This window comes from Acipenser ruthenus, chromosome 20 (genome assembly GCF_902713425.1).
Source record: "Acipenser ruthenus chromosome 20, fAciRut3.2 maternal haplotype, whole genome shotgun sequence".
NCBI lineage: Eukaryota > Metazoa > Chordata > Actinopteri > Acipenseriformes > Acipenseridae > Acipenser > Acipenser ruthenus.
Window position 1 is genome coordinate 28979333 of NC_081208.1, and position 24768 is coordinate 29004100.

At 44.0% G+C, this 24768-nt stretch overlaps 1 protein-coding gene across 7 annotated transcripts; it reads right to left on the bottom strand.

Annotated features, from left to right (window-relative positions):
* Positions 1 to 234: 234 nt before the first annotated feature.
* Positions 235 to 23789, bottom strand: LOC117425936 (engulfment and cell motility protein 3-like). Of its 7 annotated transcripts, XM_058993836.1 has the most exons (23): positions 23549 to 23789; positions 22956 to 23018; positions 22809 to 22861; positions 20979 to 21105; positions 20146 to 20186; positions 19456 to 19528; positions 17861 to 17911; positions 16795 to 16964; positions 15267 to 15366; positions 14825 to 14976; positions 13084 to 13162; positions 12727 to 12777; positions 12450 to 12572; positions 11990 to 12112; positions 11285 to 11389; positions 9921 to 10029; positions 9604 to 9740; positions 4134 to 4297; positions 3323 to 3435; positions 2815 to 2919; positions 2443 to 2525; positions 2078 to 2158; positions 235 to 1927 (listed from the first exon to the last, which is right to left on the bottom strand). In XM_058993836.1, the coding sequence occupies exons 4-23, from the start codon at positions 21054 to 21056 to the stop codon at positions 1715 to 1717; spliced, it is 2151 nt and encodes a 716-aa protein (XP_058849819.1). In that variant the 5' UTR covers positions 21057 to 21105; positions 22809 to 22861; positions 22956 to 23018; positions 23549 to 23789; the 3' UTR covers positions 235 to 1714. The 7 variants fall into 7 exon arrangements, with proteins under 7 accessions (XP_058849819.1, XP_033899149.2, XP_058849820.1 ...); XM_034043258.3 differs by lacking the exon at positions 22956 to 23018; XM_058993837.1 differs by lacking the exon at positions 22956 to 23018 and having other exon boundaries at positions 20979 to 21136.
* Positions 23790 to 24768: the final 979 nt, after the last annotated feature.

Consider the following 24768-nt stretch of genomic DNA (forward strand, 5'->3'; position numbering starts at 1 on the left):
TTTTATAATGCACATATGTTTTTTCAAAGTTTTGGCAAGGAAACTTGTCGAACTCCATAGAGTTCACACACTGTTTTAATCTAAATAAAGTTACTTATTAACTTTAAGCTTTCAATAATTTTTTCCAGATTCCAATTCCGAATTAGGCACACTGATATATATATATATATATATATATATATATATATATATATATATATATATATATATATATATATATATATATTTAGGAACAATATCAAGAACAATCTCACTTTTTGAAATGTATATGACAAAATGTGACTTGCAAAATATTTGAGACACCCCAATATGCCTGGTTGAAAAGAGAGTCGAAAACGAATTGGATGGTTTTAATGAAACTAATTACCTGGCTATGGTAGTGATCTTAATACAGACTGAATATTTAGTGTGGCGATCAATGTACCGTCATACACACAAGACAACAGAGGTCAGTGGCAACAGAGATGGGGTATTGTGTGTGTGTGTGTTTTTTTTTTTCTCGTTTAAAGTAGTTAAAAAAATTAAAATCCTTGCACTATAGCTTGAATAGCCAATTTATTCAGTGTGCTGCAGTGGGTTTGACTGGTTCAAATAGTAGTCAGTACCATGTTCAAACGGGAGGTAATTCTGTTTTGAACAAAATAAAGCACAGTGGACAATCTGGTGATTGTGTGCTGTTCCAGTTAACAATGTGAAATGTTTTGAAATGATCGGGAAGGTTAGAGACAGCAAGGGCTGACTGACTGTACTTCAGTTTCCATGTCACAATGCTGACTGGGTTTAAACTGATGTGAGGCTGCGGGTCAGTAGGACAAGCACTTTACATTTTCAAATTTGTACAGTAATTAATGCTAATCTATCAGTTTTCTTTTTTCTTTGAGGTGCGTGTTAATATGGAGAGTAGAGGTGATTTCATTTAGTGGGGTAACATTAGGGCTAATGTGTCACAGCTACAAAGTGTACAAAGCGGGGTACATCTTATAAGTTCAGAATCTTAGAAAGGGGTGCTGAATCGTATGCCACGTCAGTAGGAACAGATTGGAACCAATGCAGCAAACAGTTAGACTGCCTGGTTACAATATTAGCCATGGAGTCAGTCCATTGCTCTAGTAGTCAGTCATGTAGCTCAGTGCAGTTTCTACTCCCACCTCTGGTTATAGAAAAATAAAAATCCTATTGCACAAATTAAACATTCTTATGATCGCTTTCACTAAAAAAAAAAAAAAACACATTTTTCTAACAGTAAACGCGCGGTGTTAATACGAGTTACATGCTCTTTTTAGATTATGCACAATAGGCTAAATAAAGCCTAACACTTTAATAATAATAATATATCCTGCTACTCATAGGGGAAAAAATTGCTGGCTATTCCCCTATGAGAGGGGTTCTGTCAGTACCAGCATGTACCTTTGAGAGAGAGATAACCATCGTGGGTTACAGATACACTGTGAATGTGCTGAAGGGAGTGGAGTTATCAGTAGTGTCCATTCTTCTATAGGCAGCTCCCCCTCTTGCCTCCATTCATGAACCCCGTCACCTCCAAACAATTTTGACACATTAGCCGCCTATAATCAATCAAAGAAGAGTCCTGTCCCCCCTGTACAGATAAATGGTCCCCATTCACACTAGCAGTTTGAAGGGATGGGACTCAGTGATGGACGAATCCCTAGGTGTGGGTTGTAATATTTACTCAGTGCAGTCTCTTCCCCCTCCTCTACTGCTCGGTCTGGCTGAAGTCGTAGCAGAAGTGGAGGTTGCTGGGGGGCTTGGGCACGGGCGGGGGGGCGTCGGGGATGGGGATGTTCTCCAGGTCCAGCAGACGCAGCTTGATCTCCATGGACAGCAGGATGTCCAGCTCGCTCTGCGTGCACTCGCTGGTCATGTCCTTCCCCAAGAGGACATTCAGGCCATCCGTCCACAGGCAGAACTGGACAGGGACAATGACAGGGACAGGGGCAGGGGCAACACGTCAGTGACAGCAGCATGGTTTGTGCGAGGCCTGGCTATCAGGTGGCACACTTTCATTCACATCTAGGGAAGGGTCTTAGAATTACAACTTGATTTCCAGTTTACTCACGTCAGTCCTTGATGATGCAACAAAATTCAAGTGGTACTCTTCCAAGTCATAAGTAATGGTGAAAGCCAGGTCCAGGACTTCCTATAGAAAGAGACAGATTACTAAGACATGGCAATGCAGAGCAGTGTGAGCCGTTCCAGGTTTTACTGTGAGCTTAACCAGCCTCACCTGAGCCTGTTACCCCAGATAAACTGGGGTTGAAACTCCTAGTAAGACCTGGAATGGATCAGCCTGCTGTGCAATGGGAGTCTTATTAGTTTTACATGAGAGAAGCAGACTCCAATGGAGGCTCATTCAATGGCATCCTAATGAGGTTGGAAATGAGGCCCCCTACACCCTTCGGTTTTAGGCTGTGTCTCGCTCACCCTGTTCTGCTTTCCTGAGCCCTTCTCCTTCATGTGTGGGCAATCCTTGCCAGTCAGCAGGGCTTTAATGTCAGCCACAGGAACTAGGAGAGAGGGAGAGAAGACAGACTCAGAAAGAGTATAATATTCCTGTTGCACTGTGGGGAGATGTCGCTGTAAGTCATGCAGATTTGGAAGGCATGTGAAACCAGAATGGAACTTGCCAGTTGCAAAGGCAGTCTATGGGTAGACAATGCATTCATAAGGTATGGTTACATTTATAAGTTAAAGTTGTGAGGGTGGGGGCTGTGACTTCAATAAAATAGAGTAGAGTAGAACCCCTTTCACTGTGTTTTCAAGGACGTGGGAAAGCCCCACTGTGCTGGCACTCACTCTTCTCCTGCAGGGTCTCTATGGGCGGGGTCTCGCTCTCCTCATCCACATCCCCATAGTGCAGCACCTTGTGATTGGGCGACAGGCGGCAGTACCACAGCTTGTCTGCAACAGCAAGGCAACACGCAATAGGAAGGCGAGCAGAAAACTGGGGCGCACGCTCCCTCCAAGACACATTAAACCTTAAAAAATAAATTGCCCAGTTCTCATGTATACTCAATGAAGGAGTTCCTTCTTCAGCTCGACAAGAATAATTCAGGGCTGGAAGGGTTAACCTAAGGATGGGCATCTCCGGTCCTGGCAGGCCACTCTGCTTATCTGGATGCAGGTTTAATTGGGTCAGTTAAACAATAAAGAATATGACTGGAACAAAGAGTTGCCCATCCCTGTTCTGATGCCTGTGCGCTATTCAAAGAACAGTAAAAGTTAACATGGCCAAACCGCGACATAACCAGTTTCCTGAAACGCAGAGGGAGCCGCGCGCATCCCTTTGTTCTCCGGTACTTGCCTTGTCTCCGGCGGCTGCTGATCTTCCTGAACAGAGTCCCATGACACAGCCGGTTGAGCCGCTGTTGGCGGATCAGCTCCAGCAGCTCCGGTTTCAGCCTCTCCTTCAGCTCCCTGCCGGAGCAATCACAGAGCGTCACTGCACCGCTCCCTCCTCCAGCCACACACATTGGACTCATTGGAACTAATATTGAGGCCTAGAGCCTAGATCACACAACTCTATGTATCTACACAGTACTGAAAGTGACTACACCTTTTATCAGTGATGGAAATAAGACTCCTATTGTATAGCAGTTTAATCCATTCCAGGTTTTACTACGAGCTTCGCCACAGTGTTAATAGGTAACAAGCTCAGGTGCGTCATCTTAAACTTACAGTGAAACCAGGAGTGGATCAAACTGCTCTGCAATGGGAGTCTTATTTCAATCCCTGCCTTTAATGGTGTTACTTTATCAGAAGGAATTGTTTCCTTATTAACCTGTAGAAGCTGTTATTGTTGTTTTCTAAGAATATGAACAACTTAAGGGAAAAGCAACAGTTACTTCATAATTATTACTAATATACTCTGCTTTGACACATAAACGCTGTGTCTGTGAATGAGAAGAGCCTGTAGCATTCTCCTTGTGATCATGGGTCCCACCTTCTTTGCTTTGTGCTGTATACTGACAGCAATAGCATGCCAGTGGGTGCGTAGAGATGCAATAGATTACAGCACGCTAACTGTGTATGAATAAGGTCATTTGTGCACTGCACTGTGCAGGGCAGTAACCCTTCCAGTCCCGTGCACTCAGGAGTCAGCAGGCGGTACTCACAGGACGGGCGGGGCGAGGGTCTCCTCCTGGTGCAGCCGCTCGGTCTGCCTCAGCTTCAGGATCTCGCTGTAGTTCAGGGCGTTCACCTTGTTCTTGAAGAGGTCCAGGGAGGTAGGCTTGCTGGACAGCGTCCTCGTGATCTGCTCCCGCACCACCTGCATCACCTGGGAGACAGCGGAACACAACGCACGTCAGAACCTTCTGGTTTTCGTTCCAGCCAAGTTCTCAATTAACTAATTAAACCAATTATTTTCTTAATTGGTCAACACTAACAGTTTTTCCAGGTCTTAGCCACTGATGATTTAAACAGACCCAGAAAAGCTGCAGGATTGGGGCTCTCCAGGACCAGGGTTAGCCACCCCTGCAGTATATCATTATTGGTGTTCTAGTACATTAGTGTTATTATATTACAAATCACTAGGAGTAGTTTCATTTTTTATTATAGGTTCCTAGACCTGCTCAACACCAGCCAGAATGTGACTGGTGTCTCTTTGAACAGAATCCCTTAGAAATGCATTTACCTGAGCACAGACATGAACAGGATCAATTCACACAGGTTTAAATGCATTTACCTGAGCACAGACATGAACAGGTTCAATTCACACGGGTTTAAATGCATTTACCTGAGCACAGACATGAACAGGATCAATTCACACAGGTTTAAATGCATTTACCTGAGCACAGACATGAACAGGATCAATTCACACAGGTTTAAATGCATTTACCTGAGCACAGACATGAACAGGATCAATTCACACGGGTTTAAATGCATTTACCTGAGCACATACATGAACAGGATCGATGCACATGGGTTTAAATGCATTTACCTGAGCACAGACATGAACAGGATCAATTCACACAAGTTTAAATGCATTTTTTTTTCATATATGTAACCTATAAAATGAGACTTGTTTGAGATATTATTGTAGACAAAACCAGATACCTGACACAGCACAACATTAAAGATGAAATTGTCTATTTCCAATAACCCTGCATCAGGAATCTCTGATCCTGCTCTTTCACAGCACTGTATCAATGATAAACGCTGGGTACAGATGGCTCCAAGCTTCTCTTGTGAGACCTGCAATCTGGAAAACATTCTGACACAGGCAACTAGCACAGCCCATTAAACCCGTCTCCCCTGGAAACATCATCATCTGTTCCCTCCCTCCACAGGAACTGTCATTGAAACAGCGCGCACAGAGCCGGGCGCAGGGAGGCTTTGCAGATTGATGCTATTTGTACTGTTGTTGTTGCAGTTCATGTTTAGACATACACCGATGCCAGAGAGTCACAATACATCCTGAACGGCAGACCAAGCTAGACCTGCTCCACACCAGGCAACAAGACAGCCTGCATGTGGAACCACTGCAGTATATAGCTTTGAACACCACCCAGGTTTATTATTATTATTATTATTTATTTCTTAGCAGACGCCCTTATCCAGGGCGACTTACAATTGTTACAAGATATCACATTATACATTATTTCACATTATACAGATATCACATTATTTTACATACAATTACCCATTTATACAGTTGGGTTTTTTTACTGGAGCAATCTAGGTAAAGTACCTTGCTCAAGGGTACAACAGCAGTGTCCCCCACTGGGGATTGAACCCACAACCCTCCGGTCAAGAGTCCAGAGCCCTAACCACTACTCCACACTGTTTAATGCAGTATAGCACAGCAAAGCACAGCACAGTGTAGGAAAGCACTGGCAAGCATAGTGCAGCCCAGATGATGCAATGGTAAAGCACTGTGAAATACATGGTTAAGCATGTAAAGCAGGATAAAGGCATAGTGTATGCATGGAGAAGACACAGCAAGCTGCAGGACTACTGTGCAAATGCACCCTGGTAAATGAATACAAAGCTATCCTGCTGCACGTTTGAATTACAGGGCAATCCAGATTCCCTTACTAACCTAAATACATAACAAACGCAGCATGTCACTGAAACATCCTGTATCCCAAGGCCAGGCAGTCTGATAAAGGTTGATCACTGTGAACCAAAGCCTGCAGACAGCAGGGTGGGAAGTGATGGGCAGCTGTGAAAAACAAACTAGAGCCGGCTGGGACAGGCAGATACAGATGGCTGCTACGAGATCTTTAATGAAATATCAATTCGTAAAACAGGAGAAAACAAACAGGTCAACATGCATTCATTATCAAAAAAAAACTGTTACTTGAAGTCCTGTCTGCTGTTGGCCTCTTACAAGCAGTAGTGAACGTGCAGAATAGTCAAGCTAAGTCACATGACTGTCTGATTCAGTCAGTAGTCCTCTTGAAGCAATAAAAAGTGTATTAGGAACTTCTAAGGCTCAAAATGCTGACGAAGACAACGGCAACAGTGGAATCCTCTCAGCTGGGCCAAAACCTGGCTGAGACATCATCCTCCTGCCGCTGATCACATAGACACACAAATAAAGTAAAGCATTCAGCAAGACGGAGAAAGAAACTCTGTGGAAATACCTGTAGAAATGAGATGAATGCATTACCTAGTGTATGTGTTACTAGAAGTTCAGTACACAAATAAAATGTGAATTGGTATAATAATTCCTGTTGAAGAAAATCACTATTTTAGTGTGTTCCGGTACTACACCACTGCTTCCAAGCACCTCTACAGTGACAGCGGAGTATGTGGAAGGCTACTGGTCTGGATTGAGTTTATTCATCATGGCCATTATGTCATTTTTATACAATCAACAACGCTTCACTGTATATTTATATCTAGGGCTCCTCAAATTGAATCCTAGGGTAGGTTTTAAATCTTTTTGTAAACTTCGGAGAAATTTCAACAGGAATCATAAAGAGCTGCTAAACAAAAACTTAAGACGATGAAACCCGCTTGAACCTGACATTAAACCCTGAGATCAAGCCCACAGCCCGACTGTGCCCTTCTTCAGTGCCCTTCTGCAGCCTGTCTGTCAGTCTGTCTCTCTGACATTCCATGCGATAAAAAGCACTTTAGTGTACCAAATAAAATGCACCCAGGACCTTGCTTTTGGTATCTTTTGTCTAGGCAGCTATAGGTTTCCATAGCAACTATTTTTGTTTTAGGGTGAGGGTTTTTTGGGGTTTTTTTGCCCACTTTATAAAGCGAAGGAAATGCAGATACTGTATTTTTCTCACAGAAAATGATTTCGCTAGTAAACAAAACATTGATTTAATTACCAAACACTGGGCCCTATCAAAAAAAAATGTAAAGCCCTTTTTGATGAAATCGAGTTTGATGTTCATGAAATCTTTTGCTGGCGGTTTTAGAGCTGGTTAGAGATTTATTCCCATGTTCAAAGCACTGTTTAACCTAAGACAATGTTTAGAAGTCTTAAAACCCCATTCCTCGATATAGTATATTCCTTATACTGCACACACAATTGTTTATTTTTACAGCTCTTCTTCCCTGGTAAAATCATCGGACAATATAACAGAGACTCTGGATTACTATCAGGCAGATGGCTGTAGCAGTTTCAACAGAGTACAGAGTGACATATTTCATTTACAGAAATAACGTACTCTTCAAAATGAAAAGTACCTGAATAAAACGAACCTTTAGTTGTTTTTAGGTAGAAAAAGTCGGACACTTTTTTTTCTATTTGGGCTCCAAATAATAAAAAAAAAACTATATGCAAACAAGGTTGCTGCCAGAACAGTCAACCCCTGTGGTTTTTAAAAGAGATCATTGCAACGTGCAAGCAAGGTACAGCTGATTCAGCAGGGTTTTCACAGCATTCTCTAATCAACACGCCACACAATCTCTAGTTCTGGCCAAGTGCACAAAACAGCTGAGGTGCATTTAGCTTGATATCTCATAAAATCAGGGAGACAGGGCTTTTCCATGGCAGCCCCTGATCTGCAAAGCAAGTTCACAAGAATCCGTTATCCACCTGTTACTCAGCCTTAACCTCATTCAAATACATCTTGCACAATGCCCACATTCTCACACACACACACACACACACACACACGCACACACACAGGCGCAGCCAGACTCAGTACCATTTAGAAATCAAGTTAATTAAAGCAAAAGATTTTACCTCGGCGACAACGAAGAGGCAGCAGATCCTATTCCGACCCTGCTTGCTACCAAGGCTAATCTGTCTTTTTTATTAGGAGTCGATTGTCTCACTCCCTTTGATCTCTCTGCCAACAGATCCACGCACAAAAGAGGCTGGATGCATTGTGTTTACCCCAGAGCTGCAGAAGACACTGACAAAGCCCAGTCCCCCCTCCTCCAGCCCGCAGGACCCCAGTGTGTGCCTGGCTTCCCAATGGCAGCGTCATCCTGACAATCAGAGAGGAGGACAGCAGAGAGGGCTCTCTCTCCAGGCAGAGACAGGGAGAGTTACGGAGAGCAGGGATTCATTTCCTCACCATGTTTCTGAATACCTGTGGATAAGTATATTCAAGAACCCAAAGCTGCCATCAAGTTTATATGATACCAACATCCCTGTTGGCACGTTATTACAGACAAACAACAATGCTGAACGCACAATAAGATTTCTAGTGTATTTCAAACTCAATTTCCGACTATCAGCAGCCCAGTTCAGCGTTTGGTAAATCTCTGTTACAAACTAAATGTTTCATGAGCAGTCAGAATAATACTGAACCAAACCGAAATCCAACACGCCTTAGAATGAAGTGTAAAACGAGGGCAGGAATACGCTCTACAGGGCAGAGAAAGAGCTTGTTGGTTCAATATTGTTATTTGGGTGCAGTTGTGTGGAGTCCGGTGATTAACCTACAATGTTTGCAAAGCACTTTGACATCCTGCGGGGATATGAGCTCCACTCTACTCCATCCAACAAACCCCCCCATCAGTGCCGACCCCTTCCCAGCGCAGGCTCCACTCACCTGGGCAAGCAGCTCTCCTGTGCTCACCAGCAGGATCAGAACACAGAACAGGAATCAAACCCGTTCGATTCCCTCCCCAGCATCGGCGATGCAGGTCTGAACTTCGTTTTATATGAGGTTGTTAAATTGTTTTTGCCTATATAAACAAAGCCAACTCCAACACGCCTCTCCCCCCCCCCCCCTCCCCTCTCTCGCCCTCGTTCATCCCAGCATTCCCTGCCTCAGGTTTTTTTGTTCAGCTAATACCACGGTGAAAAGGCAGCACGCTCGTCCTGGTCTATTGAGTGCGTTCACAGGGATTAGGAGATTTGTCACAAACAAACAGATCAGTCGAGCAGCCCTTACAATGAAGCAGTCCCTCGTGGCTCAGTGAGCAGCACTCACAGGGTCACGAGGTTACCAGTTTATTACCTGGATTCATTCAGCAGAACGAGTCGCCACAGCTCTGTGTTTGAGGACCGTCCCTTCAAAATGTATAAACTAAACTTATCTTAGTGGTCAGAGCTGAGGGACTGGGAGGCAGTGTGTGGGCCAGTGCTTAGCACTAAGGATTTGTGTTCTAGTTGAGTTAATCCCATAGACTAGCAGTAAGAGGTAAGAACTGAACCCCTACCTTGTCAAAGTCCTCCTGCGTGGCCCTCATTTCCTTCCACGTCTTGTTCAGCAGCTGGATGCAGATACAGAACAACTCCTCTAGGAGGCGATCCTGAGCAAAGAAGAGGGGGTAATAGTCCTGCCCGGTCTCTGAGGCTGCGGGTGAATCCAAAGGAAATCGTGTGAAGACGGTTGGGATGGCACAACATCCTTGATGTGTAAAACCTGTACTGTGTGATAAGGCATGCTAAAGAAACTGCAGAGGAGAATGTAGCAGCAGCACTCTCCCCTCCACCCCTCCACCCCTCCACCCCTCCACCCCTCCCCCAGACTCACGGGGGTCTCCAATGCGCAGGATCTCACACAGGATCAGGGTCAGCTGGATGCTGCCCCGGGCGAACGGACATTCATGTTTATCTTCCCGGCTGCTGTTCTCCAATACAAACTGGGGAGAGGAGGAGGAGGAACAGGGAGTCAATAGTGAACCGCAGTGTTCGGTACATTGATGGGTTACTAAGGTGACCTTTTATCTCTGAAGTCCAAGGGATCGAACCCGGCTTCAGTCACAACACTGCAGGTGTGAAACCGATGTTTCCAACTTTCAAATTTAGTGTGAAAAATATAGCAGGAGAAGGTAACACAGACAATGATGCTGAACCTGCAGAGGCCAGAGTTAATATCTAGGAACGTTGTAAAAGGCTGTATCCTTAATAAGAAAATGAACTATTGGTTGGACTGCAGCCTCCACCTTGGACGAACCCCACCAATCCGAACTGACCTATAATCTGGAGCCTGCTACCTTAATGAACTGCATGTTTATAGCAGCTGTAGAAACTAAACTCCAATATGATGATTATACTAAAGTGTGTGAACATTTTAGTCAAATTGGTATTACTGTTTTATCATGGCACATAAGTATCAAAGAACATAAAGCACATGAACTTCTAGTCGTGGTACAGATTACAATCAGTGACTCAACTGGGTCAGATTAGTGACGGTGTACCGCATGCTGTTTGGAGCGCCCTATTAACACAACCCCTCCACACACACACACACACACACACACACACACACACACACACACACTGTGAGCCCCCTCCTGGCTGGGATTCCCCTCTGGGAGCGATGCGTCTGACTTTCAACAGGGAGATCAGCTGCCTGGAGGAGAGGATTGGGTTAAAGAAAGAGGTGATGCAGCAGCGAGAAGGCAAGCCGCTGGGGCGTGGTGCGGAGGAGCAGAATGGCATCCTGATGTGGCACGAGAGTCAGGGAGCAGATTGCAGGCTTCCCCTCCCTGCCTGCCTTCCTCTCACTATCGGCTTCACTGCACACAGAGCCCATTCCCAGGCACCATCTGTCAGGAGAGGTTTGCCCAGAGGGCTGACTAGGAAGGTAATTTCTTCAGTTACCGAGACTCTTAACCACCTGCTTGCCAGCCGGATGGGAAAGCGTTCTCAGTGGCTTGGTGCTGCAGAGCTGCACAGTCACCATGCAGGGTTAATGCACTACCTTTTCAACCTGTAGAGGCCTGGCCTCTAACCCATCTGATCTGCTGATCCGACAGTTTCAACGCAGCCCTCGGAGAACAGCGGTCCACACCACTACACAATCTGGACAGCCTCAGGCTGCTCAAGAGACGCCCACACACTGAATCACACAATCTCTCTGTACTGTCTCCTGTATGCAGCTGGTCCCCTCACCCTGCTGTATGCGTTGGGGTACCGCGAGGAGAAGTAAGCCATGGTTTCCAGGGCCAGCAGTCCAGGAGGGGTGCGGTTCAGATCCAGACCCGGGTTACTGTTGTTCTGAAGAGTGAGAAATAAACAAAATAAATACTGAATGAGACACGCTTACAGAAATAAAAAGGCTTGTGCGCACAAACCAACAACAATAACTTTCAGTTCCCCAAAAACAAACTCTGGAGTGTTCGATTCCAGAATTCACCTCGATGATCGACATCAGAAGTGTCTGAATGGAATCTTGGTACACAGTGCTTCCTGGAGGAAGAAGACTACAAGACCCAGAATTCACCTCGATGATCGACATCAGAAGTGTCTGAATGGAATCTTGGTACACAGTGCTTCCTGGAGGAAGAAGACTACAAGACCCAGAATTCACCTCGATGATCAACATCAGAAGTGTCTGAATGGAATCTTGGTACACAGTGCTTCCTGGAAGAAGAAGACTACAAGACCCAGAATTCCCTCCACTCAAATCCTCACAATGTCAAGATTAATATTAAGAGAACTGCTCCAGCCTGTCACTGAATTATGTAACGGTCTGGACCTCTTGGAGTGGCTCATGAGCTCAAACTTTATGAACAGGTCTCAATATCCTGTGCTATGGGAGCTGAGGAAGTGCCCTCCCCCCTCTCTCCCTGTACCCCCTGCGTCCCGGTGACTCACAGAGAAGCCCAGTTTCTTGAACTCCTTGGCGCACAGCGAGTGTCTCTTCTCGGTGGTCAGGCTGGCCTCACTGTCAAACTCGAACGCCAGCTGCCTCAGCCTGTGCAGCACGTCCCGCTGCTCCTGAGGGGAGAGAGAGCGAGACAGAAAAAAAACACGGGGTGAATGGGGTCCCCTAATCCAGTCAGCAGGGGGCACTGTGCGTTCAACCCCTCTCTCTCTTTCCCTGAAGCTGCAAGCTCCTAGCAGGTGTTTCCATTGTGCAAAACAGAGTCATCTATGATCGATCATTATTATGCATTTATATTTATCCATCTATTAAACACATATAACTCGCTTCCAATCTGATCTGTAACCATTACACCACTGGCTCCCATCCCTCAGCTCTGACTAGGTCTGCCTGATTCTACTGTCCAGACACTGGATAGCACCCTGCATGAGGCGGTACGGAGGGGGGTACCTGACTGGAGGGGTCCAAAGGGGTCCTCATCTTGGGCTCCAGGGTGTTAAGGGTCACAGACTGCAGCACATACAGGTAATGAGCCATCTCGTCCCCCACAGCCCCCGAGGTGTGGATAATGTTCTGAGGGTTAAACAATACAAACAGAGAAGGCATCTGAGGAATCTAGGGGTGCAGGCTTCATCTTTACTGTCTTTGCAAGCAAACGAAATGAAACAACATGTAGACCAGAATGGAGTTCAATCAGGAAGAGTTTGGCGCTCAGTTTAATATTCACCTTGTTGATGTACTGTCGCAGGCTTTTCTTTCCTAGAAATTCAATCATTTCCTAAAAATGGAAAAGCAAACGTCAAGCAGCCGCCATTAAAGGAAACCAAACTAAACGTTTTCCACTGTGGTCTGCCTACACTGGCTTGTTAGTAACGTAGGAGACTGAACTTTATTGTATTTTTAACGAACTGAACATAGAAATGCAATGCCAGCTAATGACCAGGTGGTGGCAGCAGGAATACTGGACTGTAGTACAAGTGCTCTGATAACATATTGGGCCATATTTTCAGTGTTTCCTCCATTCCTGAACTAACTCCTAATTTAGGAGGGAAGGGGAGAGAAAGCAGATGGCAGTGCCTCGTACCCGTTTCTTCCCATCCCCAGCGGTCTGCAGCAGAGCTATGAGCAGGGCCATGGCCTTCGTCTGAATCTGCTGGTTCTGACTGAGTGGAGGAGAAACACATTACAATCAATACAGAGGGAGCAGGGGGAGTCATAGCAACAGGAGCTCAGCAGCGTTCCAACGTTCCACAGTCCCAAACCTCCTTGCCTCCTGCAATGCCCGGTACCTCCTTGTTTGGCCTGTATGTATAATTTTTGGTGGGCATTTCTAGCAATAATCAGATATTGATTTAGATACTGATTTTAAACCTGGAGCGTACACCTGTCTTCAGCACGATCAAATCCTTTTTTTTTTACCAAATAACACTGATAGCAGCTATAAAACAGCTCTTCCCCTCAAAACACATTCATTAAAATCTGCTCTTTAAATGCTTGCTACTCCCATTGGCTCACTGTTTCAATTAGCTATGTTATCTGCAATGTTATTCCATCATTATTGTGAATCTCTCCAGGAGGTCTCTAGCAGCTCCCTGTCCTACAAAACCATTTTACACAGGAAGTGCCTTTGTTTAATTAGCCTGCCTGTCTGTGATAAAGCAAAACCGCAGACGGCTTCACTTAGCAACAGGGAGCTTTTAATATGAGTCACGGTTTGTAATCTTCAGCAGCAAACCTGGCTTGCAGCATGCAGAAAGCTTCCCTTCCCCACACTATCCTAGGGGGGGCGCTCAGCTCAAGTGGCTGCTCCCTGTAATGGGTTTATCAGTCGCACAGACATTGGGTTTGGTTCCACCTAAAGCCTGGCTAAACATGTTGAGGGACTCTGCTTCTGTTTTTTTGGGAGAGTCATTACGAAGCATACTGGCTCCAGGGCAGACATGCATGATCATGCCACTGTGCTAAGCTGCTTTCTTATCATGCAAGAACAGGAAACGTTGCTAATTACCCAGTTATTACATTGTCATTGTATGGCTATTCATGTCCTGAAACCTGAACTGCTCCAAAAGCCTGTATTTATGTACTGATTTTTTTTAAGTAACTTCTCATTTTCTCATTGTGGACTTGAGCGAGGATCTAAGTTGACAGTGGAGCCCCCCAGTTTCCTGAAGGTGCAGCTGGAGGTGCCTGGGGTCCTTAAGAACATAACAAAGTTTACAAACGAGAGGAGGCCATTCGGCCCATCTTGCTCGTTTGGTCATTAGTAGCTTATTGATCCCAGAATCTCATCAAGCAGCTTCTTGAAGGATCCCAGGGTGTCAGCTTCAACAACATTACTGGGGAGTTGGTTCCAGACTCCCACAATTCTCTGAGTAAAAGTGCCTCCTATTTTCTGTTCTGAATGCCCCTTTATCTAATCTCCATTTGTGACCCCTGGTCCTTGATTCTTTTTTTCAGGTCGAAAAAGTCCCCTGGGTCAACATTGTCAATAGCTTTTAGAATTTTGAATGCTTGAATCAGATCGCCACATAGTCTTCTTTGTTCAAGACTGAATAAATTCCTGTGGCGGGGCTGAGGCCCTGCACATGAAAAGTGTGTTTCTGTCATGTTTATTTTTCGATCTGTTGATTGGGTTTGTGTAAATTGTTTTTCATGAATGATTATTCGAGAGCTGGAAGCTTCATCTGGGACATCCTACCTGCTGTGTTTGGTTGCAGTGGAAAAGCAGCTGGGATCCCTAACCAGCAGACGGGCGTGTCCCAGACAGAGTGTCCAGCTCTCCAACAATCATTGATGGGGCCAGTCCAGGACAGTGCAGTACTTACACCTGCAGGTGTGCTATGAGCTGCTCCAGTGTGACCTCCTGCTGGACCTGCTCAAACAGGCTGCTGCTGCTCTGGACCATGCTCTCCAGAATGGCCAGGGAGAGCTGCTGGACAGAGGCGTCCACGGCCTTGAGGCTCACATAGCCAGCGATCTGAGAACAAGGGAGAGGGTGAGGAAGGACAATGCGACTGGCCCCGTCTCTTCAACTCTGGAGGCGTGACTTCCAATCTAGCTCTTTAGGTGGCATCAACCATGCCCTTGACAGCTGTCTACATCACTAAACCACCACACTATTCAGCACAACCAGCAGTCACTGCTTGAGAGAGACTGTGATCTTCACTTTACCTCGGCTTTTACAAGCACTGAATCACAAACATCATCACAGACCAGAGCTGAATACATGATGCAAATATAGACGACATGGAAAAAGGATCCGTGTACCTTTTTGATGAAGACGGCAGACAGGTTCTCCCAGGAGACGATCCCGTGGTCCATCAGCTCCATGAAGGCTTTCAAAGCATGAGCAAGCACCTCCGAAGAACTGAACCAGGGCGACAGGGCAGAGGCAATGAACCCACTGGCAGGGCAGGAGAATCCATCGCTTTCACTCTTACAACTGAGGACAGTTTCCATGCAGCGTACTGCCACTGCAGAGAACCTGATCACCATGGATTGCATTTCATAGTGACTGACAGGGCTTTTACCAAATACACCATTTATATAAAGAGAGTAGACACAGGAGGATGACTTTCACTTCAATTCAATTCAGGAAGTTAGGACTGTGTTTTATTTTCATTTGTTTTGTTTTGTTTTTATCCGAGGGAACAGCTTCATTCAATGTGCTTCCTTCTGAATGTGTTTCTACAGCAAATACCCCAACTAACTTCTCTATATTTGGCTTGTCTTTCAGTGGTAAATATTTCCTGTTAGCGTTTACTTCAATGAAATTGTAAATGCATCGTGATAATAAACACAAACTTCCTATGGGGTGCTAAAATTACCGTCTACATAAACTCTTTAAAATACTAAGCCTTGGATAAGCTCCCTGACGAACACATACATGAGTCATTGACGTCTGGCCTCAGCCTACATCAATAAAGGCTGAAGAGGACACAGCTGAAGGTTCGAGTCTGCAGTTCAGTATGTGCACCACACTGGGTCTGTATGAAGTCCACAAACCGCTATGTTCTGCATATTTATAGTTTGCAGAAGTTGAGGTCACAGAGTGCTGTGAATATCGGGATTTGAAATGCCTTTGAACTGGGTGTTACTGTATCACTATGATGTATGTGGCAGCAGTTCTGCATTCAATTTCTGCTAGCAGTTCCGGTTAGGTTCACACTGAACCTAGAACACTACATTGAACAAAGGTCATTGTAATTGTAATTGTAATTACACCACATAATTGATTGATTGCAGTTCAATTACCATATTTTTGTCATTCAATCTTTGTATTTTCAACCAGTTATTTGTACCTGTGATTATTGCTTGCTTCTCAAGTTCATTTTCACTTTCCTAGAAGTGTACGTTTCACAAGCCAGCTCCTGCTTTCACATACAATACTATGTTGCCAATAGCACTGAAGCTCTGCATGTTATTAAACTGTCAGCTTACAGCTGATTCAGAGTACTCATTAACTTGAGCCATAATTACTAAAGCAGCATAATTGTAACTAATTGATCAAAATGGCATTGTAATTGTAATTGCAATTCCACAAACACTTCTGCTGTACCAGTGATTGTAATTGCAATTCCACAAACACTTCTGCTGTAACAGTGATTGTAATTGCAATTCCACAAACACTTCTGCTGTACCAGTGATTGTAATTGCAATTCCACAAACACTTCTGCTGTACCAGTGATTGTAATTGCAATTCCACAAACACTTCTGCTGTAACAGTGATTGTAATTGCTATAGTATTTGCCCCCAGGTCTGGGCAGTGCTATTGCTTCATTGCGGAGGGACTCACTCGCTGCCTCTCTCCACGATGTCCACCAGCAGGGCGTGCCCGTCCCGGTTGATGAACTCCTGGGCGAAGGTCACATCCGTGGAGATACCGGCCAGCTGCTTCAGGGAGTCGCACTTGACGTCAGCGTTCACGTTCTGGATCCCTGTGTACAGCTGATCAGCACAGCGACCCTGAGAGAGAGAAAGAGAAAGAGAGAGAGAGAGAGAGAGAGAAAGAGAAGAGAGAGAGAGAGAGAGAGAGAGAGAGAGAGAGAGAGAGAGAGAGAGAGAGAGAGAGAGAGAGAGGATTGAGAACTGGGCTCCCAGCAATGCCTTCTCCGTACAGTTCTTTTTTGTCAGCAATCAGATAAAAAATGTTTTTTAAAAAAACACCGTAATCTGTGGTCAATATCCCTGCACGCTACGCACCATAAGAAATATCACATGATACGCAAACTACGCCAAAACCATTCTATGATTGCCTTAGGTGGAGCAGAGCAGGTGGCAGAGGGGCACAGAACTGGGAACACACTACTGACGGTGAAGCGTTTGTCTAAGTTATCAGTTTTGTCAAAATTGAGACTTATGCATTCCATTCATTTTTATTTGGCAAACGCAGGGTTGTCTTACATGACTTTTTTTTTTTTGGATTAGAACCCAAGTCCCGGAGATGAAAGGCTGGCGTGTTTGAACAGGGCATTGGAGGATCAGACTGTAATTATTTTGTCAGCTCTTCTGGTTAATTAGTGAGGCGGTGAGGAATGAGAATCAGATTGGGTGCGCTCGGCTCTCTCAGCCCATCACTGAGGCTTTGAGGTAATGAATTGCTGGCAGGACTCGCTTGAGAACAACCCCACTCACAGCCCTCCAGGAACCAGACAGCGAGCTGTGATGTACCATGCAGCTTCTACCAGTTTTAACAGTTCTGTAAAATGCATTTCTTTCCTTAGGAATCCCGTGTTTTTCGCCCCAGTTAAAGCTTTCTTCACAATCATTTTAACACAGCAGACTTGGAAAAATATCTCTACACTGCAGAGCGCTCCACAGGGAAGGATGCTAAAAAAGCAATGCCAGTCTGACTGACCTACCGGGGCAGTGGTGAGTCGCAGGATGCTGCCATTCTTGATATCCAAGCGATTCTGAAATCAAAACATAAAGATGAAGCTCTCAGGTTCATACTCCAACATTCATCGTTGTTCTCTTAATAACAGACGGTGCAGGGATGGAAATAAGACTCCCATGGCATAGCGGTTTGATCCAGTCCTGGTTTTATAATGAGTTTAATAAGACACGCCTGAGCTCGTTACCTATACACTGTGGCTCATCAAGCACATATTAAAACCTGGAATGGGTGAAACACGCTATGCTATAGGAGTCTTAGTTTCATCCCTGCAGTGTAATTCAAATCCACTGTTAACAGCTGAACAAGCAGTGCTGGTTTTGCAGAGTCCAACAGCATTCAGATCAAATGATCTTATCCATGTCAGAGGAGGGGCTGTGCTGTGCCATTCTCTGAATGTTAGGTACAGGTTGACAGGGAGTGTTTTGAGATGCAGGTGAGGGGAGCTGCATACAGTAATAAGGGGATTTTGCAGGGATTTTATACAAGGCAATTGAACTGGGAATTCGTGGGCCTGTATGCCTGTATGAAAGTGCAATGTACTAGCAGCCTCGCAGTCTCAGTACAAACATGAATGGTGACTTACAGTGGAAAGGTTTGTCACTTTTAGTATTACAACAGTACAAACAAGCATTTCCTAAATAGCTGTGATAAATACAATCTTATTATTAATATTTATTTCTTAGAAGATGCCCTTATCCAGGGCGACTTACAATTGTCACAAGATACACTTACACTATTTTTTACACACAAATACATTTACTGGAGCAATCTAGGTAAAGTACCTTGCTCAAGGGTAAAGCAGCAGTGTCCCCCACCTGGGATTGAACCCACAACCCTCTGGTCAAGAGTCCAGAGCCCTAACCACTACTCCACACTGCTGCCCTGTACAATACAACAGAACTAGGGCTGGAGCAGAGTACTCACAGTAGACAAGCTGCCTCCTCAAACAGGGTATAACTGTACTATACTGAGCGAGGAAAACTTGGGACATTATTATTCATTATCACTTTTACCCTGCTGAGAAAACGTGATGCAACCCTCCCCACCGCCCACCCCCGCTCAACCTAAAGAGGAATGTGGCATCTTAGTGTAACCTAAAAGATGTAGCGCAGCACTAGGAGTTGCAAACACAAGAGCCTCCGCCTGACCTCACAATCCAGCTCTGCGAAACGTTTAAAACCTCTGCAGTTTGAACCCCCTCCGTTCAGACCGAGTCCCGCGTGTCGAGACGCACCAGGACCTGTGGGTTGAAACTGGAGCTCAAGCCAACACACGTGGCGTAAGAAGCAGGCCTGGGCTGATCCCGAAAAAAACGAAAATCCACTGTAACCACCTGCTTCTTAAAGCGCTATTCTACATTCAAGCACAAAAAAAACAAATTCAGCTACACGAAGATGAGAGAAAAGTGCAATAGGTCTAAAGCTTCTGTACAGAAGCTAACGCTGTTTATTTTTAAAGGGTTTGTAAGTACACCTTTGAAAAGCTGAAAGGTCAGGGTGCATTACGACAGCTGTTTATGAAGCCTAACCAACTGAGTGACCCGGTACTGTCTGGCCTCACCGATTCGGTGATGTAGGTCTGGATCCCATCAGTATACTGCAGGGCATGTTTTTCAGGGGCATTGATGTTCCACCTAAAACACACAAGGCTGCTTTAATGCTCAAAAGTTAGAAACTCCAGTACAAGAAGATATTTATAAGAGATGCAAGCCGGTCTTGTACCGGGGTGCAGAGACTATGCAGAACTACTTCTCAAGTTCATTTTCACTTTCCTAGAAGTGTACGTTTCACAAGCCAGCTCCTGCTTTCACATACAATACTATGTTGCCAATAGCACTGAAGCTCTGCATGTTATTAAACTGTCAGCTTACAGCTGATTCAGAGTACTCATTAACTTGAGCCATAATTACTAAATACATGCAATATTCATGTATATTCAAATTCTTTAAAATGATTTTGCCAGGACAACTTTATGTAAAGCTATAACTACCAAAAAACATATATGATGTATTTATATATATATATATATATATATATATATATATATATATATATATATATATATATATATATATATATATATATATATATATATATATATATGATGTATTTATATTTTTATATATATATATATATATATATATATATATAGTGCTCACATGGGAAGATCTAAATTAGTCTTAATCAATGGGTTTACCCAATGCTTGGCACAGTATGTTAAATGGAAATAATTTAAAAAAAAAATACAAACCCATCACAAACTTCTTTTATTACTGTTGACAGTGGTTTTTTCTGTAAAACAAAAATAATGCATAGACTTCAGATTTATTTAAAGCGAGTTCACAACATTGATGTATACAGCCAGCCTACACAAGTCTATAAAAATGATCCCATTATCACAAAGCAGCCTCGTTGTGATTGCTATTGTGTTGGATTGCTGATGTGCTTCCCAGCCTCACTTACCCAATACTGGCCTTGAAGAAACCATAGTGACCTTGAAGAAACCATAGAGCAGACCCTGTTCAATATGATGTAACCAGAGTGTCTTCTGGTACATATTATACACAAACACACACACACACACACACAGACACACACACACAAAGCTCTGATTCTACTCCATGGTTTTTCGGATACCTTCTACTGATGATAAAATACAGCACTTTCAACTAAACAAGCAGAGAGATAGCAAGAGACAAGAGGAAGTAAAGATTGTGTTTTGTCTTTTTTTTTTAACTGAAGGGACAAATACAGCATGTTTCAATTCAGTTCCCCTACAATTTTGTGGCAGCTGATCTGATCTGTGGTTTTACACATTGTTCACTTTGAAGCCCAGCCGCCCTCAGCAAACCCCAAGCACAGGCTTCTGCAGCGCACGGGAGCTGCACACCAGCACTTAAATAGAATCAGCATATTCAGAGAGGTGACACTTGTGTGGGTCAGTAACTGCTCTTCAGGAGCAGTGGATAGTTTAGATACTTTGCTGGGACCCCCTTTGTAAATGAGATGTGCAAGATGTTAAGAAGTCCAAAGATGCACAGCTGACCCCTGAGCTTCCCGGCAATCGTGTGTGAGGACCGTTACCTGGTCCAGGTCGATGAGCTGGGGGTAAGCCCCAGGCATCTGGATAGCGATCTTCACGATGTCCTTCTGGGGAGGCATGGTGAGGCAGCAGTGTCAGTGTGTGTCCTCAGCCCTGCTCCGGCTCACCCTGGAAGACAGGAGAGCTCCCAGTCAGATACCTGCAGCCAGCAAAGCAGAGACTTCACATAACCAGCTGCAGAGAGAACCGGGAACGAACAAACATGCCTCAAACACAGCCGAATGCAGCCCTTCCATTCCCATGCCTCAGTTCACAAACACACAGACTAGCACACGTATACACACTGCTAAGAAACATTCAAAGTTATCCAAGTAGACAAATACCACAACTTTTAGAGAATGCATATGAATTTAAATATGTTTTAAGTCAAGTGCATCAGGAAAATTTAGTTGTTTTTCCTCTAACTGGACACAAAACCTTCACACAAACACAGAAGACTCTGCACAGAGACAGGTACACACTCTTATGTTTCCTGGCTGACGAGACCTGAAACCTGTAGGTTAGGTTTCAGATCCCAGTTCAGCTCTTGTTTCCTTTGATTGTGCTCATTGGGACAGCAGACAGACAGCTTCTAAAAAAGCCGTGGTCTATTGTGAGCAGGGTTACAATCTAAAGGTATGAGATGAGGGGCCAGGGAGGTAGGAGTGTGAAGGGCTGGCACATGCGTCCCCCTCCACTGTCATCATGGAATGATCCAATCCTCATAGATATGTATGCAGGGTACATGACACACTCAGTGCTGTTGTGCAAGGCAATGAAACTCAGCAACAAGCAACAAGAATTCAGTTCAAAGACCTCCACTGCTCACACAGGGCATGACAGCGTTATTGCAGGTCACCTCCCCACCCATCATCGAGACTGCATTGGAACAGAAGCTTTTTCACTTCTTCAAGAATGCCGTCATTCCTCTTCACTTTAATCGGTTTTTCCTATTTTTGGAGTTGACAGGTGGTTGATGCACTGGAAGTGAATCTTTAGTGTGGTGACTTAACCAGTGTCTAAGTTCAAATGAAACCGTTCTCAACTACAGACAAAGACACAGGGCTTGCGAGAAAGTGGCTATTTCAAATAAAAAATGGTTTTTCTAAAGGCTTGGTTGCATGCATGTATTACTGCTGAAACCAACCTGCCTCTGTTATCTAAGAGCAGCGGGGTTCATCATAATAAACACCTGGGATCTTTGTGGGGGGAGGAGGGTGACCCGAGCCTCACTGCCGTCAGTGACAGCAGGAATTTCCAGGGGTCTGTCATCCCCTCCCCACAGCACACACAGCAGCTCCTCCTTTCAAGGCAAAATGTGGGACTGTCTTCAGCTTAGCAAACAAGGGTGTAGCTCTAAACCCGGTACACCTTCTCCAGCCAGTCGCACACGATTACCTGGTATTACTGTTACTGCACGCTTTACATACCTTTATCAAACGCTACTCCCCCTCCCCTCCGGCTAACATGATGTCATTCCTGATAGAGGTGATGTCATCTTACCCTTGCTACCCCATCAAAATGTTGGGACCATATTCACAAACTTTGAGCCCAAACTGCAATAATTGTGGAATATACTGGGAATACCAAGGAGGTTAGGGTTAATCAGGGTCTGTGAAACAGGTCTAGGGTGTTTAACCATGTGCTATATTATATATAAGTGCAGATGCAAAAATATCTTTTAGACAAGTCCTTAAAGCAAGTTGTTACAAATATAGCAAAGTTGATAAAATCATTGTCTGCATCTTCAATGCTGTTTTATTTTGCTGTGGCGCTGATGTGCCAGAAAAGCATGCATGCAATGCACAGAACAATGAAAAACAGGTCCTCACGTGAAATGCTGTTGATTGCTTAAGAATGTCCTGCTTCTGAAGAGCTTGTACGCCTGCCGTGCAAAATAAACCATGAAAAAGTCAAACTAAACAGTAAGGTTTTTAAAGACTGGGTTAAGCTATTGACATGCTCACTCTAACACTTACATCAAACGTTTTTACAACCAAATAACTCTCACTCCTTCGGTCACGAACAAGGCTCCCATGCAACTAAAATAATAAATCATAATAAAAGACACAAAACTGAAAATTACAACTTAGTTCAATTAAATATTAATTAGAAAAGCGGAACTTGCTGACCAATATTGCCATTGAGTCAACAGAAAAAACAGAACGCAGAAACTACAATACTGTACTAGCTGGCTGGCTAATTGGTGCTAAACACAAGAACAAACGCACCTGTCCTTTCTAATTCGATACACTTCACTGTCAAAAGAAAAAAGAAAAAGAAAATGAATTTCGAGTTTGGAGAAAAAAGAAACGTGCATATTGTATAGCTGTCCTGTCCCTAACCCGACCCTAGCACTGAAGCACTTCAATGACTGTAGTCTTCTGCATTCAGCGCACATTCCAAAACAACTGCCCCATACCACCAGACGACAAGAGAGAAAGCAGGTCCGAACCACCGGATATGTCTAGACTACAGAAAGTTACGCTTACACGCACGCACAGAAAGAAAAAAAAAAAAAAAAACATTTAGAAATGTACCTAACCTTTTTGGCAGGATAGTGTTTTCTTACCTGATCACAATAGTCTTATCTCCTGTTTGATTTGCTTACGAATCGCTATTTCTTTTTTTGCGCTCCAACAAAACTACGGGGGAAAAAAAAAAGTTTTGCAAAAGTTGTGTACGGTACAGTCGCCTGCGTTTCTGTGTAGCCAAGCCGATTGAATGATCTTCTCCACAGTTCCGGGTTGAAACTAACAGTGCGCTCCCCGCCCACAGCCTGAGGGAAGCTATTCCGATTGATCTTTCGGACGACGAGTGAACTGGAGTTATCTGCGGCGCATTCCCAGCACAGTTTGAAGAATGCTAACTGAAGCATGTCAGATTTTAGTGCTGTATAATAATGTAAACCGAGACAGCAGGCTCCAAACAAATACTTTGTTTTGGTTTTGACAATTTGTAAATATTAGTTTCTCTATTATTTAGATAATTATGTCCTTATTTATAATGTTATTTATGAACAAAAACAAGTCTAAAACAAGAAACAAGTTTGGCAGTTTATAGGTAAAAAAAAAAAATGTGGTCGTTAAGTTACAGTCATAAATTACAGTAGAAAATTCCATCGATGGTAGGCTGGTTTCGAACAGCTTCTTCAATAACACTGCTAAAATGTGTTATTGAAAGGAGGCTGTGTGGTCCAGTGGTGAAAGAAAAGGGCTTGTAACCAGGAGGTCCCTGGTTCAAATCTGGGCTCAGCCACTGACTCATTGTGTGACCTTCAGCATGTCACCTAATCTCCTTGTGCTCTGTCTTTCTGGTGAGATGTAATTATAAGTGACTCTACAGCTGATGCATAGTTCACACACCCTAGTCTCTGTAAGTCACCTTGGATAAAGGCGTCTGCTAAATAAACAAATAATAAAATTAATGTAAAAGTGCTGGTGCTTTAAACACCCTCAGGTAATCTAGAAAGAAACCTGTAGCATACATTCCAAGTGCTGACTTGCTGGAATTTTCAGCAGCACAGTACATTTTTGTCAGTAGGTGGCACAGTTGTACTGCATCAAGAAGTGATAGTGCCTTTATTATTATTATTATTATTATTATTATTATTATTATTATTATTATTATTATTGCTGCAGCAATTGGGAGTTTTCATTGGGTTATCATTGTTATATCATCCTAAACAAAACTCCAGGTCCATATTGTGTCTCAATGCAAGTTCATAATACCGTCCTGACGATGCTGTGTTGAACATGGGTTTCCTTACCTTCCACACATAGGGCTGTATTT